Source organism: Salarias fasciatus, chromosome 22 (assembly GCF_902148845.1).
Source record: "Salarias fasciatus chromosome 22, fSalaFa1.1, whole genome shotgun sequence".
Lineage (NCBI taxonomy): Eukaryota > Metazoa > Chordata > Actinopteri > Blenniiformes > Blenniidae > Salarias > Salarias fasciatus.
Window position 1 is genome coordinate 6,313,952 of NC_043765.1, and position 13,468 is coordinate 6,327,419.

Below are 13,468 nucleotides of genomic sequence, written 5' to 3' on the forward strand. Positions count from 1 at the left end.
TGACGGCGTAAACAAACTGAAAGAAGGTATTGGTGCACTAAATTTTTATATATATATATATACAAAAACAAAATGTTAACAAGTATTCCGGGTTGTGTGAAATAAAAAAAACAGTGAAACCTGGTTTGTACAAGTTTCATATCTTTACTGTTCATTTGTTATACTGTTGACTAGCACACATAAATTATTAGAAAAGACTTATTTCACAGCAGAGAATGACACTAGGGAAACACTTTATCCGGCAGTATTCTTATGCATGTTCTCCTGTGTCAGATGGTTTTGTAGTTTTCTTTCTCATTCAGATGCATTTGAATGCATTTATTGTGCACTTTATAAACAAAGTTAGTGACAATGGATGGAGGCAGGCATGTACTTGCTACTGCTTTTCATAACTTGGAAGCGAGTGATGTACCCTTTCTAACCACCCTTAAAAATATCCAACTGTAGCATACACTCAATCCTTCAATATTAAAATTGTCATTTCCACAAGTGATCTGTGCATCAGACTGTAATGAAATGTGTCATCTGTTGCTTCAAGCGTTGGATTAAGCCGAGACTGATGGACTAAAATAATCAGCTTGTGTATGAGCTCCCGTCCTCCCCAAAATCAGTCCATACCAACCCTCAATGTACAGCACAACCCAGTCAACATCAAACCTCTTTCCCAACACTCTGAGATATTCTATTCTATTGTTTTATACAAGATCGAAAGATGACTTTTACGCTCGATTCTGGTTCATACTGAATATTAAATAACCATTAGCACAGAAGACAGTCGAATGTACAAATTTATAAAAAATTCTCAGTCATCGTCATCAAACTTGATCTTCTTTCCCTGGAAGGCCAGGATCTGTCCCTGTTGCTCCTTCCTTTTCTTACTGGCCTCCCAGGACGGATGCAGCGCCTGCTGTGGTGCCTGATGGGAAGAGACTCGGGGATCTTTCTGCCTGAAAGCGTCTCCCCGGCCGCGTCCCCTCCCTCTTCCTCTCCCGGCAGATGCGAAGCCCTTTTCTCCGGACTCTGGCTGCCTCGCTTCAGGACAGGGCTTGCTGTATTTGGACACCGAACTGCTTTCTGAACCTTTTTGGAATTTTGATTGTTGATGAAAGTCTCTACTTGGTCCGCTGCCACCTTTCGAACCTCTGCCTCGATCCCCTCCTCTGCCTCTGCCTCTGCCCGTCCCTCCACCCCTGCCTGCTTTGGCCCCGGCGAGAGAGGAGCAGAACACTGACTGACAGGGTTTCCCTTTCGACTTCAGCCTGGACTCCAGCTCATCAAGTTCACTTTGCAACTTATCTGAAGGCGGCTCGCTGCCCTTCTTCACCTCCACCTTTTTCTCTTCCCCTTCTTCTTTAGTCTTTTTCTTCTTCTTGAACTTGCTCACTTTCCCCAAGAAGAAGTCGTCGTCTTCACTGTCCTCCGACTGGGAGGACTGCTTGTGGAAACGTTCCTCTGTGCTGTCATCGAAGTACTCTTTCTCCTCCTCGCCTTCAGATGACTCCAGGTCACTCTCTTCGTCATCTGTTGACACCGCTGACCCCTGCAGCTCAGCGGGGTCAGGCTCCAGACTGGGTGGCTTTTCAGCATCTTGACTCTGAATCTTCGGTTTCTCTTTGTCCTTCGCGCCACATGTTTCTGCAGGTTCTTCGCTCTTCGACTCTGGTGTTGTGTGTGTCTGAACAGTGGCAGGAGCCTCTGAGCAAGCTTTTTCCTCTGTTTCACCAACTGTAGCGCCGTCAGTGTCTTCGATTACTTTGACTCTGACCTTGTCGTCTGTCGCTTTCTGAGGAATCACCGAAACAGCTTCCTCTTTCTTCTCCATCTGTTGAGGCTGTTGAGGTTTTTCCACTGGCTTCTGCACATTTTCCTTCTCCACCAGCTTCCCACCCTTCATTCGCTCTTCTTTAAAAGCTTTCACAGCAGCTTTGATGGCCTGGATCTTCTTATCGAACTGAGGGTGGGAGGCGATGCGGGCGGTAGCCCGGTCAGAAATGGTCGACTTGGGGTTTTTGCACACTTTTTCAAAGTTGAGGTTTTTCTGCAGGGCCGTTTTAGTCACCTGTTGAAGGAGGAAAAAAATGGGATTAATACATATCAAATACTTTGCAACTGGAAAAACTCGAATGGTAGCTTCTTTGTTTCCAAAACCAAATGAACTGACCAGGTCTGGTGTGAGCTTTTTCATGGCGTGCACCTCCTCCAGCAGCCTCGCCGCTCTCCTCTGATTCCTCTCCAAATCCGCCTCCTTCCCCTTCTTCTTCTTGAGATTGACGATCTGACGTGTCAGCTTCCTGATGACCAGAGCCCTCACCCTCTTCACCTCCTTCCTCATATTCACCACCTCATTGTTGAGGTTCAGGACATCAGATTGTTTTTTGTCCTTTGCTTTAGCCGGCCGTTTGAATTTTCTACCTTTAGCATTACGCTTGGCTTTAGGTTTTTTGTCTTTATCATCTCCACCACCTTCCAGTTTAGCGTCTCCATCTTTCTCACTCTCTTCTTTTTCTTTTTGCCCATCTTCTTTGCTTCCTTTGTCTTCCTTCTCCTGCTCAGCAGGCAGCATCATCTTCTCCATTTCTTCTTGTGTTTTTATCATCTGTTGAAGAAGGATAACATTTTAGATTGATTATTAGCGAATAACCACATCGCTGACATAACCTACTGCCCCCAATTCCAATACATTTTAGATATTTATTAGACAGCAAATATGTGATCATTTTGAATTTGATGACGGTCAAACATTTCAAATAAGCTACAATGGGGCAGGCAACATGACCTCTCATCTTATAGCAAGAATATCCTCAAAGTGGATTTGACTTTGGAGTCTCGGTGTGTGTACAATTTATGTGCTGTCCATGTGTTAATTAGTGACTTGGAGGGCCCATTTTCACAGCAGCATTTCCAAGTGAAAACATGTAATTTATTACATCTTCGTTTCATTAAAGTTTCACGTTGACACAACAAGGTTTTGAAAGCGATGTTCGAAATGTTATCGTGTAAACGGGCCCAAATTGTTGTAGGTTTTTGGCCCTTGATGAAGCAGCAGCATGTCTAAGGTGTATCCTGTTTGATTCTATGGACAGCTGAGATCGCCTCATCCCACCCTGAATTAGACAAAGTGGTAAAAAGACATGAATACAATGTGGCCCAAGTTGTGAGCTACTTGGAAAAACACCAAATGAAACATCTTGTAACTAGTTCGATGATCAGTAACATGACTGTAAAAATTGCCTTTTCGCAGTAACAAGTTCAACAGACTAGTAGTGCAACAATCCTAAATTAATGGTTTTCTGTCTAAAAAAGCAAATGATTGGTGGATTTTGCAATCAAGAAATAAATTGGTTAAATGTTCAAAGAGTGGAAGCAAAAACCTGTTCTGTGGCCCAGTTAACATATATTTCCAGCTTATTAACAGCACTTGAAAGCCAGCAGCTGGCATGGTATTAACATACATTAGTGCATAAGGCATGGGTGACCTCAACATGTGTGAAGGTACACACAATGTTGAACATGGATGTCTACGTAAAGAGTGTCCATGGACTACCATGACCTGCCTGCACCCAGATATGTCATTTAAAGAAAATATTTGGCACAAGCAATAAACAACAGAGACCTATATTACTCAATTCCCTTTTAAAAACCAGCTTGTCAAAAAATACAATAAACATTCAGATATCTAGTCGTACTATTTCAGTCCTATTTTATGTGTTAATCATGCTCGTGCATTTATATACTGACTGGATATTTGGATGAAGAAGGTTATAAGAAGACCAAAATAATACATTAGGGAAACAGCAGCTACAGTTTAACATTCAACATGCCACAGAATGTAGACTTATGGCACCACCTACCGATTAACGAAAAACAAAATAATTTTAGAAGTGCTTTTTTTTGTGCTTTGTTTTCTTCTTCTTTCTTCGTGTGGAGATAGGAGGGGATGTTTTTTTTTTTTTTAATGTGATGCCAAAACAGCAGTCTGAGTTCAGGAAAGCAGGCAAAACGTTCTGGGAGACAACTGTGAATTCTACCTCCGAGATCACTTTAGTCAAGGAAGCTGGACAAAAAGGAAGCAGGTGGTTAACCAGAGCCCAAAGCAAACTGGAACTAGAGTCGGAGATGTCAAAATAGCAAAGTTGAGGAAAACTGGCAACACAAACGTGGTTGAGTACACATGGGAGACTCCAACTACATTACGTGAGGCGTATTTAGACTCTACACAGACTCACACAAGCACTGCCAACTCAAAATGAAGCTACATATGTTGCAAAACTACATAACGTTGTTGGAAATGAACCTACCGCAGATGAATGAGTTTTAAAACGTTAAAACAGAGGGGTAGATCTCGAATCGCAGTACGCCGCCATGTTTCCATACGTCCTGATCACGCAGCGTCGTGACGTCAGACGTCACCGACGCAGCGTGTCGTGAAAAGGGGGGAGGGGCCTTCCTCGGGTCTGTTTTTATTTATTTCTTTGTTTCATGTAGCATTAAAACAACAACAATGGTGGATAATTGGAAGGGAGTGGGAATATCAGGATGAGCGGATGACATTTCCAGTCACGGGTTTTTTTTTTTACAAGAGCGATATCACACGTGAATAATCAACAGGGGGGAGGATGAAGCGGCGCAATGCGGACTGCAGCAAACTCCGACGGCCGTTAAAACGGAACCGAATCACCGAGGGTATATATAGCAGGTACGGAGGGACGGGGTTGTGTAACAATGGCGCCTCACGGGGCTGATACATTCAAACATGCCCGCATAATTTCACAGTTACAGGCCTGACGTTAACGTTACATGCCTATTTTTTCTTTTTTGTGCTAGGCTTTAGCTTGTGAAATCTGAATATCTCCTCACATTTTTAAGAATCTATGTCGTTAGCACCGAGTATGAATGGCGCTCCGACTGTTTGTGTTCTAATAAATAGAAGAGCACTTGTGTGAGAAGAAAATAATAATAATAACGTTAAGAGATGACAGTAGCTATGTAAGGAGCGCTCGTTTCGTGGCCCGGGTGCTCCCGGCGCTCCTGCTCTCACCTGCGCTTTGTCTGGCGCGGGGCTTAATTGGTAATTGTTAAAACGTGAGCGGGACAATTAACGGTAAATGAGACGAAGCTGCGTGGAGGAGGTGTTTTCATACATGAGACTGACTGACTGACTGATATGGAGATGATGTGGAAACTGACCCCAGCTGGGCTGTAAGTGGAAAACATGTCCAGACATGACATTCTGTTGTGTACATACTCAATGCTGCCAGCTTCGAACATGTGGCATCCCAGACTTATTTTGTGAGTTTGCATCTGACTGCATCAATATTTATCTATAACTTACCTTTAAAGTCATAAACCTGTGCGTGTCATTGAACTTTCTAAATCCACTCTTTAACCTTTTCTGTTTGATTTTAATTGTTTCCCCACAGTACCTTCCTGTACCTGAAGTTCCTGGTAGTGTGGGTCTTAGTCCTGCTGGCTGACTTTGTGCTGGAGTTCAGATTTGAGTACCTGTGGCCCTTCTGGCTCTTCATCCGGAGCGTCTACGATTCCTTCAGATATCAGGGGCTGGTAAGAGCTTGGATGGATCACATCTTCCCCCCCACCTACCCACCCGATGTCACTTTAGTATTAAAAACGAAATATTTGATTTTCTCTCTGCACACAGGCGTTCTCCGTCTTCTTCGTTTGTGTGGCGTTTACGTCAGACATCATATGCCTCCTCTTCATCCCGGTTCAGTGGCTGTTTTTTGCTGCCAGCACCTATGTATGGGTCCAGTACGTCTGGCACACAGGTGAGTGCAAGAAATCTGCTGCTGCCAAGTCTCTTCAGGAAGAAATCTCCCAGTGCTGATGATTTTTTTCTTTCTTCTTGTCTTTATTTTCCACCAGAAAGAGGAGTCTGTCTACCCACAGTATCACTGTGGATCCTGTTTGTGTACATCGAAGCTGCAATACGGTTCAAAGACCTCAAGAACTTTCATGTAGACTTGTGTCGCCCCTTCGCTGCTCACTGGTATGCAGCATTTATTCATGTTAATGGTATAGCTTATTGTTATCTGTGCATTCACTAGTAGCCCAATATGAAATCTCGGTTGTTCCTTCTGTTTCCATGTAAATGGCACTAAACGTTTCTGAAACAAAATGCTGAAACAATGCATTTTCTTTTGAAAAATTATCATAAACGTGGCCTACAACAGCATCTTCTGTCAATAAGTTTCATAACGGTGTTAGTTGTGTTTTTAGCTATAGAAAAAAACAACCTTTACTTTTTTTGCTATTTCACTTTTTCTGTCGCCCATTTTCACAATTTTCAGTGGTTTAGGCTCATTCCTTTTTTTGTAAACATTAAAAGCCATTTCATCATTTTTAGGGGTTTTACCTGCTCTCACAGTTCTGACTCTTATGTTTTATCTTTCTATTTTAGTTGTTTCTTTTTTTTTTGTCTTTTTTTTTTTTCATTTTAACCTATAAAAATGCTTATTTCCATAAAAGTTTGAAGTTTTCATCGAGCCACTGCAGAGGGACTAGCATGTGGCCTCAGAGCCTTCAGAGCCTCATGTTTGTTGAATTCATTGGTTATTTTCCTGTATATCTTGTTTCTTCAGATTTCGAAAAAAAAAAATCCACATGCTCAGTTCTAGTCGCACCACAAATGCATATTTCATGCAATATCATGTGATCTTCGCCACATTGCATTGCAACGAAGAATTACATAGTTACAGAAAGTCCCCACCCTTTCAGTGATATGTCTATGCACTCTTCTTGTCTTCCTGCAGCATCGGCTACCCCGTAGTGACACTAGGCTTCGGCTTCAAGAGCTACGTTAGCTACAAGATGCGGCTGAGGAAACAGAAGGAAGTGCAGAAAGAAAACGAGTTCTACATGCAGCTTCTACAGCAGGCTTTACCGCCAGAGCAACAGATGCTGCAGAGACAAGAGAGGGAGGCGGAAGAAGGTGAGGCATGAATGCACAGAGCCGCTGTGATCGGGATCCCTGCTCTCTTTATTATACCAAATGATCAACATATATCTGAAACACACATTTACTGCATGAATTGTTTCCATGATGTATCAAGTGAGAAGACATCGTTTTTATGTTTTTATTTCAGAAAAGTTTCACGTTTACATGAAAGTGGCAAAAACTTGGCAAATGATGTATTTAGCATGCCATACCATATGATTGCACTGTTTGAGTGAATGTGCAATAATAGGCTGTAACATTTACATTTCTGAAAACATAGACATTCTTATGAACAGATGACCAAGTTGGATTTCTCTGATGGTAACTCTTCAAGTAAAGCTATAAAGTACCAGGAAAATACAGGCAGGGAGTCATGACACTGTCTGGAGGCCGCCATTGTTATCGTCCATGTAGTCATACATATGCAGAAAAACTGGTGTGTGTGCACAGTAGCAACATTTCAGAGAATTTGCAACACTTCCTCTTTGGGAGAAATTTTGAAAAAGTAGTTGTAGTTTTTAGTGGCTCCAAGCACATTATGTGAACGGACCCCCTAAGCTTCATGAAAGTTTTCAGTGGAAAACGCTGTCATGTAAACAGGGCCTTATTAGGTTGCACGGACTAACAGGTGTGTGATTTACTTATTTATCAGAAGTGTGTGGAACCACAGGCCATGACACAGTAAGTACGAAGGATAGCCAGCAGATTCCATTGACTAAAAATGTCAATTTTACCTGAAAAGTAACTAAAATGCAGTTGTATTGTTGATAATTCTGTGTATTTACTTGCAGTTTGTCACAGATTGAAACTGGACATGTTGTGTTTAAGACTCTTGTTTTTGGGCCAGCTCACACTCACACTGGAGATTTTCTCTGTTGTTTATCTCTGAATTAAAGCTCATCTCCCAGTCTGCTTCTGTGATAAATCCGTTTCCATTCTGCTTTGGAATCTGGTTAATAACCTCATGTCTTCTTGCTTTTTGTCCAGCTGCCTTGGCTAAAGGGATCTCGGAGGCAGAACCCACAGTAGTGTCACAGAACGGAGCGCCGACTGGAAAGAAAAGCACCTCGGTGCCGCTACCAGAACTGGAGTACCGGGAAAAAGGGAAGGACAGTACTGGGAAAGAGCGGGAAGGCAAAAAACAGAACACAGTTGGAATCAATAACAACAGCATTATTCACGCACTGGACTCCAAACTGCAGGAGGCAGAGTACATTGAGAATTACGTCGGGGCAAAGAGACTGAATACCGACCTGGCAGGGGAGAACACACACACCGACAGCAACACACACACCGCGTCCAAAGAGGAGATGGGCGGGACGGGGAAGAACTACAAAAACGCCAGCGGGGGAAGCAACTCGTCCCCACGGAACCACGTCTCGGCCAACGGCAGCGTGCCGCCGGGCTCCTCCACCAGTAAGAATGAGAAGAAGCAGAAGGGGGCGGGGAAGGGCCAGAAGGACCCGGTGGAGAACTGCATCCCCAACAACCAGCTGGGCAAGCCCGACGTTCTCGTGCGGTAAGAAGCTGCAACATGGCGTCGCGTCACGTCTGCCGACGCGGCGAGGAAAGATGCTTGTCAATGCTCTCGTTCCCCCCGGCAGGCTGGAGCAGGATGTGAAGCGTCTGAAGGCCGATCTGCAGGCCAACAGGCAGCTGGAGTCCGAGATGCGCAGTCAGCTGTCGTCCCTGAGCAGCCAGGACCGCAGCCTCCGCTCGGAGCTGGGCCAGCTGCGCCAAGACAACGAGCTGCTGCAGAACAAGTGAGCGCAAGTCTCTTCACTACTATTACAGTTAATGGCAGGCTAAAGATTTAAGATGCGACGTCACGTGACAGCGCAGAAGTGACATAGAAAGTGAAGATCAGATGGCAAGCTGCGCATCAAGCCAGGTGGTCTCAAAAAAAAAAAAAAAAAAAAGCACCGCCTCGAGAAGTTAATGCGGTGTTTGGGACGTTGCATCTTTTACTCACAGCCACGTGTTTGAACCTGACTTCTCACCTCTCCGCCCCCTTCAGGCTCCACAGTGCCGTCCAGGCAAAGCAGAAGGACAAGCAGACCATCTCCCAGCTGGAGAAGAGGCTGAAGGCGGAGCAGGAGGCTCGGGCTCTGGTGGAGAAACAGCTGGCCGAGGAGAGAAAGAGGAAGAAGATGGAGGAGGCCACGGCGGCCCGGGCCGTCGCCTTAGCTGCCGCCACCCGGTGCGGAAATCCCCCATTTCTACCTTCGTTTGGCTTTCGCCACATTTTCACAAAGTATTAAACGTCCCGTCTGTCTGACAGAGTGGAGTCGACCGATTCTCTCCGCGGCCGCATCAGAGAGCTGGAGACGGAGTGTAAGAAGTTCAGCATGGACATGAAGCTGAAGGAGGAGCAGATTCGAGATCTGGAGGGGAAGTGTCAGGTGAGCAAGACGCTGGGCCATCAACAGGCTGCAGCACGACGAGCCATGAAACACTATTAAAGAGTCGACCTCCCCCCGTCTCATCTCGCTTTCCCATTCAGGAGCTGCGCAAGTACAAAGAGAACGAGAAGGACACGGAGGTGCTGATGTCGGCGCTGTCGGCCATGCAGGAGAAGACGCAGCACCTGGAGAACAGCCTCAGCGCCGAGACCAGGATCAAGCTGGACCTCTTCTCTGCACTGGGCGACGCCAAGAGGCAGCTGGAGATCGCTCAAGGTACGGAGACGGCTGCAGGGAGCTGCTCATCTCTGCAGGATCCTTGTAAAAGATGTTGGGGGAAGGGAGGCTCTTTTTTTTTCTTTATTAAATAGAATTTTAACAGAAAACTACTTGTGGCCCGCTGAAGAAGCAAGATTAGTTAAGTATTGTAGGAACTAGCAGCTGTATGAAGGTGACATGAGTTGAAAAAAATAAAATGTAAAATGAAATGACTATATTGTATTTGGTGCCATAGAATTGAATAATTACTTCAGGATAACAATAACTTTCTGTATTGATGTGATGATGATTAGTTTGGGAGTTTAATGCATAACATCACTGATTTCCTTTATCAGTTGGATGAAGTCAAAGAAATAAACAAAAGAAGCTGAAAACCTGCATGAATGTCCTCCTCTTGAACATACCTCCTTCACCCAGCTTTGTTTTTCTGTCAATTTGATGAATTGTAACTCTTAGAATACTAGCAGCTTTTCACACTGTCACGGTTAAATCGTGCAGTTTATCCTCAGATCCCGTCTATTTTTGTCTAAAAGCAGCTTAAACATCTGTTTTGCCCATGTTTTACCTGCCCTACAATAAAGCTCAGCATAGAGCTTTTTGGGACCTGAGAAAAGATTTAGTTTCTCTTTTAATAATTTTGAAATTCACTGTGGAATATCGCTAAGAAGCCGAGGATGTCCGCCTTGAAATACAAGAAAGATTAGAATAAGAGTAAAGAGAGAGTTATCGACTGGCAAGCTCTTAACCCCAGCCGTGGCTCCCCGTGCGTCTCCTCCAGGTCAGATCCACCAGAGGGAGCAGGAGATCGCCGAGCTGAAGCAGAAGATAGCGGAGGTGATGGCGGTGATGCCCAGCCTCTCGTACTCGTCGGACGGCAGCAGCCTGAGCCCGGTCACGCCGCACTACTCCTCCAAGTTCATGGACAATAGTCCCTCCTCCCTGGACCCCAACGCCTCAGTCTACCAGCCGCTCAAGAAGTGACTCTGACTGCCGCCCGTTGGACCGGACAGAACTCTCCCTGTCTTTGTTTCGGTTGTTTTTGAGTTTTTAATTCGAGGTTTACCAGGCAGCCCCTGACAGGTTTTGCACTCTAACGTACCACACAGTGCACACAACCCCTCCACACTCACACGGACTCCTCTTTTCTTTCGTTCTATTATGAGAACTGTTATTTTTGAGGGGGTTGTGTCCATTTTTTGTTTAATTTTTGTTTCTCTGTGGCAGTTTTTGGGGATTTAGCCATCAGACAGCATGATCTGTTCAAAAAAAAAAAAAAAAAAGGGGGAGAAAGGAACACACGGCCGTTTGGAAAGATGTTTACCGAGGAGCCGTCATGCATCACCTAATGTCAGTCTGCTTTTTGTTTACAGTGTGATCACCTCCTCCTCCTTCTTAACTGACACCCAGGCTGTTAATTTCATAGGAAACATTGGCTTTTCACGATGGTTTGTGGAAGATGGAAGGGCATGATTTGAGTTCCACTGAGCATTCGAAGCTCACCTGTAAAGTGAGATACATGAATGTAATCCTGTTCATGTTTTGATATCGGCATTACCTTCGATCAGTGATTGTTTTGTATAACGTTTCTTTGGGAAAATAGTGGTATTGAGCAGTTTGCTGTGTTCCTCAGATCTAGTTTATGCGTCGTCTCTCGATGCCGGAGCAGCCGATTCTCCAGGATTTGTTGTGGCTGGATGAAGCCGCTGTGGTTCCGTACGTCCGAGGACTCCCAGCTTGGATTCGACCGGGCACTGCCAAAAGGTTTCCTCACCCTTCTGGACCAAATTAGAACCGGTTAGGCCATATTGTTCACTGGATTTAAATGATGTCGAGGTAACCGGACGTTACCCTTACTTTCCAGATTTTTTACAGTGCCTTGCTGTTACTCTTTTTTAAGGTGCATAAACTTTGCAATCCTTGGATCCAAAAGCTTCGACCCTGTCAATCTCACTCTCGAGCTCCAGTGGAAAAAGGGGACCTATTGCGATCGTTCCCTTTTTATTTTTCTCATGACTCGGTTTAACTCTCATTAAGAAAACCAATTCTTTCTGATTGGCCAGCTTCCTTTCTTATACACAATTTACTGCTTGTAATTTGACACCAGCCTCTTGTTTGGCCAACTGCTGTGCCTTTGAGCAGATGTAAAACAGCATTCCCACCAAGGTTTCCCTCTCCAAGAGGAGCTCGTACTACGTCCCCTTTGACGGATTTGTCTCTACTTGAGTCGGTTTTACTAAAACAAAGTGTCCCGTCAGACACACTCGACCTTCTGATTGAACCACAATAGTTTGAACGTTTAAGGGAAAAAAAAAAAAGTCACCTCATGGTGACAGTACGCCAAACACCAACCACACTGATTGTCCGCGCTCATGCCCTCAAGCTGGCATTTTGTTTACAACGATGTACATTAACTTACTGAGGAATGTTTTTCTTTGTTTCGGTTCTTAAGTGCCAAGTGTTGCTGTTGAGTTCCCATCGATGTAGCTAGCATAATGTTTGCAGAAGAGTGCTGTTATTTTTGACTCCCCCCCCCCCCCCCCCCCCCCCCCTCGTCATTGGAACATATTGGGATGGTGTTGTGTTTACAAGGTCCCAGCTGATCACCACCAAGCAGCAGATGGTCAGCTGGGCTGATACTGTGTTATTCACACGTTTATTTATTTGTTAAATTTTATTGAGTGGCACTTATCCCATGATCATTTGGATTCCTCTTATTTTTTTTGTTTTATTTTTTTTTACTTTTAATTTTCTAACCAGGAAGGATTATGTGAATGTGTTGTGTTGGGAAAAGGTTTAACAAAAAAGAAAAAAAAAAAAAAAACCCGAACCATTTGACCATGTCGTGCTGTCATGTCGCCTACCTGGGGGAAAAAGAAAAAAACAAAAAAAATTGTATTGTTTGTGGATCGCTCTGGCGTTGTGAAATCAGTTCTCGAGTTGCTTTTATGAGTTTGTATAGAAGGAAGAGAAGGTTTTAAGAAAAAAAAAAAAAAAGGTGAAAAAAGTGCTTTGTTTTACATTTTTATTGTTCCACCATGTTTCTTTTCTTTATCCAGAGTGGTGGCGGCAGCGTCACGCTCCACACTCTTGATCATCACTATTAAAGAAAGTCTTGCTGGTGGCAAAATGACAGCTGTTGAGTCTCTGTATACTGTGTGAACTGAGCGGGTTCTTTACATTGATCTACCACGAGCAACGAACAGCTTTACTAAAACATGAAATGTTCTAGCAGGATCACATTTGGAAGATTAAATGACTCCAACATAGAAAAAAAAACTGCAAATAGTATTCATATTTGAGTTTAAAAAAAAAAAAAAAAAAACCTCACTAGTAAACCTCAGTATAAATCCAAAGGTAAACACTGGTACAGATTCCTCAAAGGTAACACAGGATCCAGACATTTCTTTTGTATTATTGGAAGCAGCAGCATTCAGTAATGGAGCAGGAAGACATCCTTTTTGGACATTTCACATTTTTTTTTCACTGGTGGGATGAAAAAGTTGATGTTGAAATCACACCATTTAAAAAAAAATCAAGCTGTTCAGGTTTGCGATATGATAGTAAATTCTTACAATGTTCTTATGCCACCATTCAACCTTGCCTCTTTATCCAGTTCAGTCACAGGAGCTGGTCAGAGCTGGGATACACCCTGGACAGCCACCAGCACATTGCAGCACAGACAGTCACACACTCACTGCTAATTCAGGATCACTGTTTATCATCAAACGCAATGTTTGTTTTGTTTGTACTGTAGAAAGAAGTCAAGATAAAAATTAAAAAAAAAACCATCATGCACAAAGGGAACATACAAAATCCACCTCAGCTCCTTGGT

General features: G+C 43.9%; 2 protein-coding genes across 3 annotated transcripts; one reads left to right on the plus strand and one right to left on the minus strand.

Moving 5' to 3' along the window:
- Nucleotides 1–21: 21 nt before the first annotated feature.
- On the minus strand, nucleotides 22–4,380 carry srfbp1 (serum response factor binding protein 1). Its single transcript, XM_030082220.1, has 3 exons — nucleotides 4,299–4,380; nucleotides 2,162–2,596; nucleotides 22–2,059 (listed from the first exon to the last, which is right to left on the minus strand). The coding sequence occupies exons 2-3, from the start codon at nucleotides 2,594–2,596 to the stop codon at nucleotides 803–805; spliced, it is 1,692 nt and encodes a 563-aa protein (XP_029938080.1). The 5' UTR covers nucleotides 4,299–4,380; the 3' UTR covers nucleotides 22–802.
- A 69-nt stretch (nucleotides 4,381–4,449) lies between these two features.
- On the plus strand, nucleotides 4,450–12,760 carry maco1a (macoilin 1a). Of its 2 annotated transcripts, XM_030120566.1 has the most exons (12): nucleotides 4,468–4,504; nucleotides 4,581–4,696; nucleotides 5,421–5,562; nucleotides 5,660–5,786; nucleotides 5,884–6,007; nucleotides 6,771–6,949; nucleotides 7,943–8,474; nucleotides 8,560–8,718; nucleotides 8,973–9,155; nucleotides 9,237–9,357; nucleotides 9,459–9,633; nucleotides 10,415–12,760. In XM_030120566.1, exons 2-12 carry the CDS (start codon nucleotides 4,617–4,619, stop codon nucleotides 10,615–10,617), a joined length of 2,025 nt encoding a protein of 674 aa, XP_029976426.1. In that variant the 5' UTR covers nucleotides 4,468–4,504; nucleotides 4,581–4,616; the 3' UTR covers nucleotides 10,618–12,760. The 2 variants fall into 2 exon arrangements, with proteins under 2 accessions (XP_029976425.1, XP_029976426.1); XM_030120565.1 differs by having other exon boundaries at nucleotides 4,450–4,696.
- Nucleotides 12,761–13,468: the final 708 nt, after the last annotated feature.

What these genes read in the sequence shown, in the direction of transcription:
- srfbp1 (XM_030082220.1), bottom strand. Translation starts at nt 2,596, where the DNA reads ATGATAAAAACACAAGAAGAAATGGAGAAGATGATGCTGCCTGCTGAG. An exon ending in AAAAGCTCACACCAGACCTG is followed by an intron (nt 2,060 to 2,161) that starts GTCAGTTCATTT and finishes CTCCTTCAACAG; the next exon opens with GTGACTAAAACGGCCCTGCA.
- maco1a (XM_030120565.1), top strand. Translation starts at nt 4,617, where the DNA reads ATGAAGCGGCGCAATGCGGACTGCAGCAAACTCCGACGGCCGTTAAAA. An exon ending in AAGCCCGACGTTCTCGTGCG is followed by an intron (nt 8,475 to 8,559) that starts GTAAGAAGCTGC and finishes TCCCCCCGGCAG; the next exon opens with GCTGGAGCAGGATGTGAAGC. An exon ending in GCAGCTGGAGATCGCTCAAG is followed by an intron (nt 9,634 to 10,414) that starts GTACGGAGACGG and finishes CGTCTCCTCCAG; the next exon opens with GTCAGATCCACCAGAGGGAG.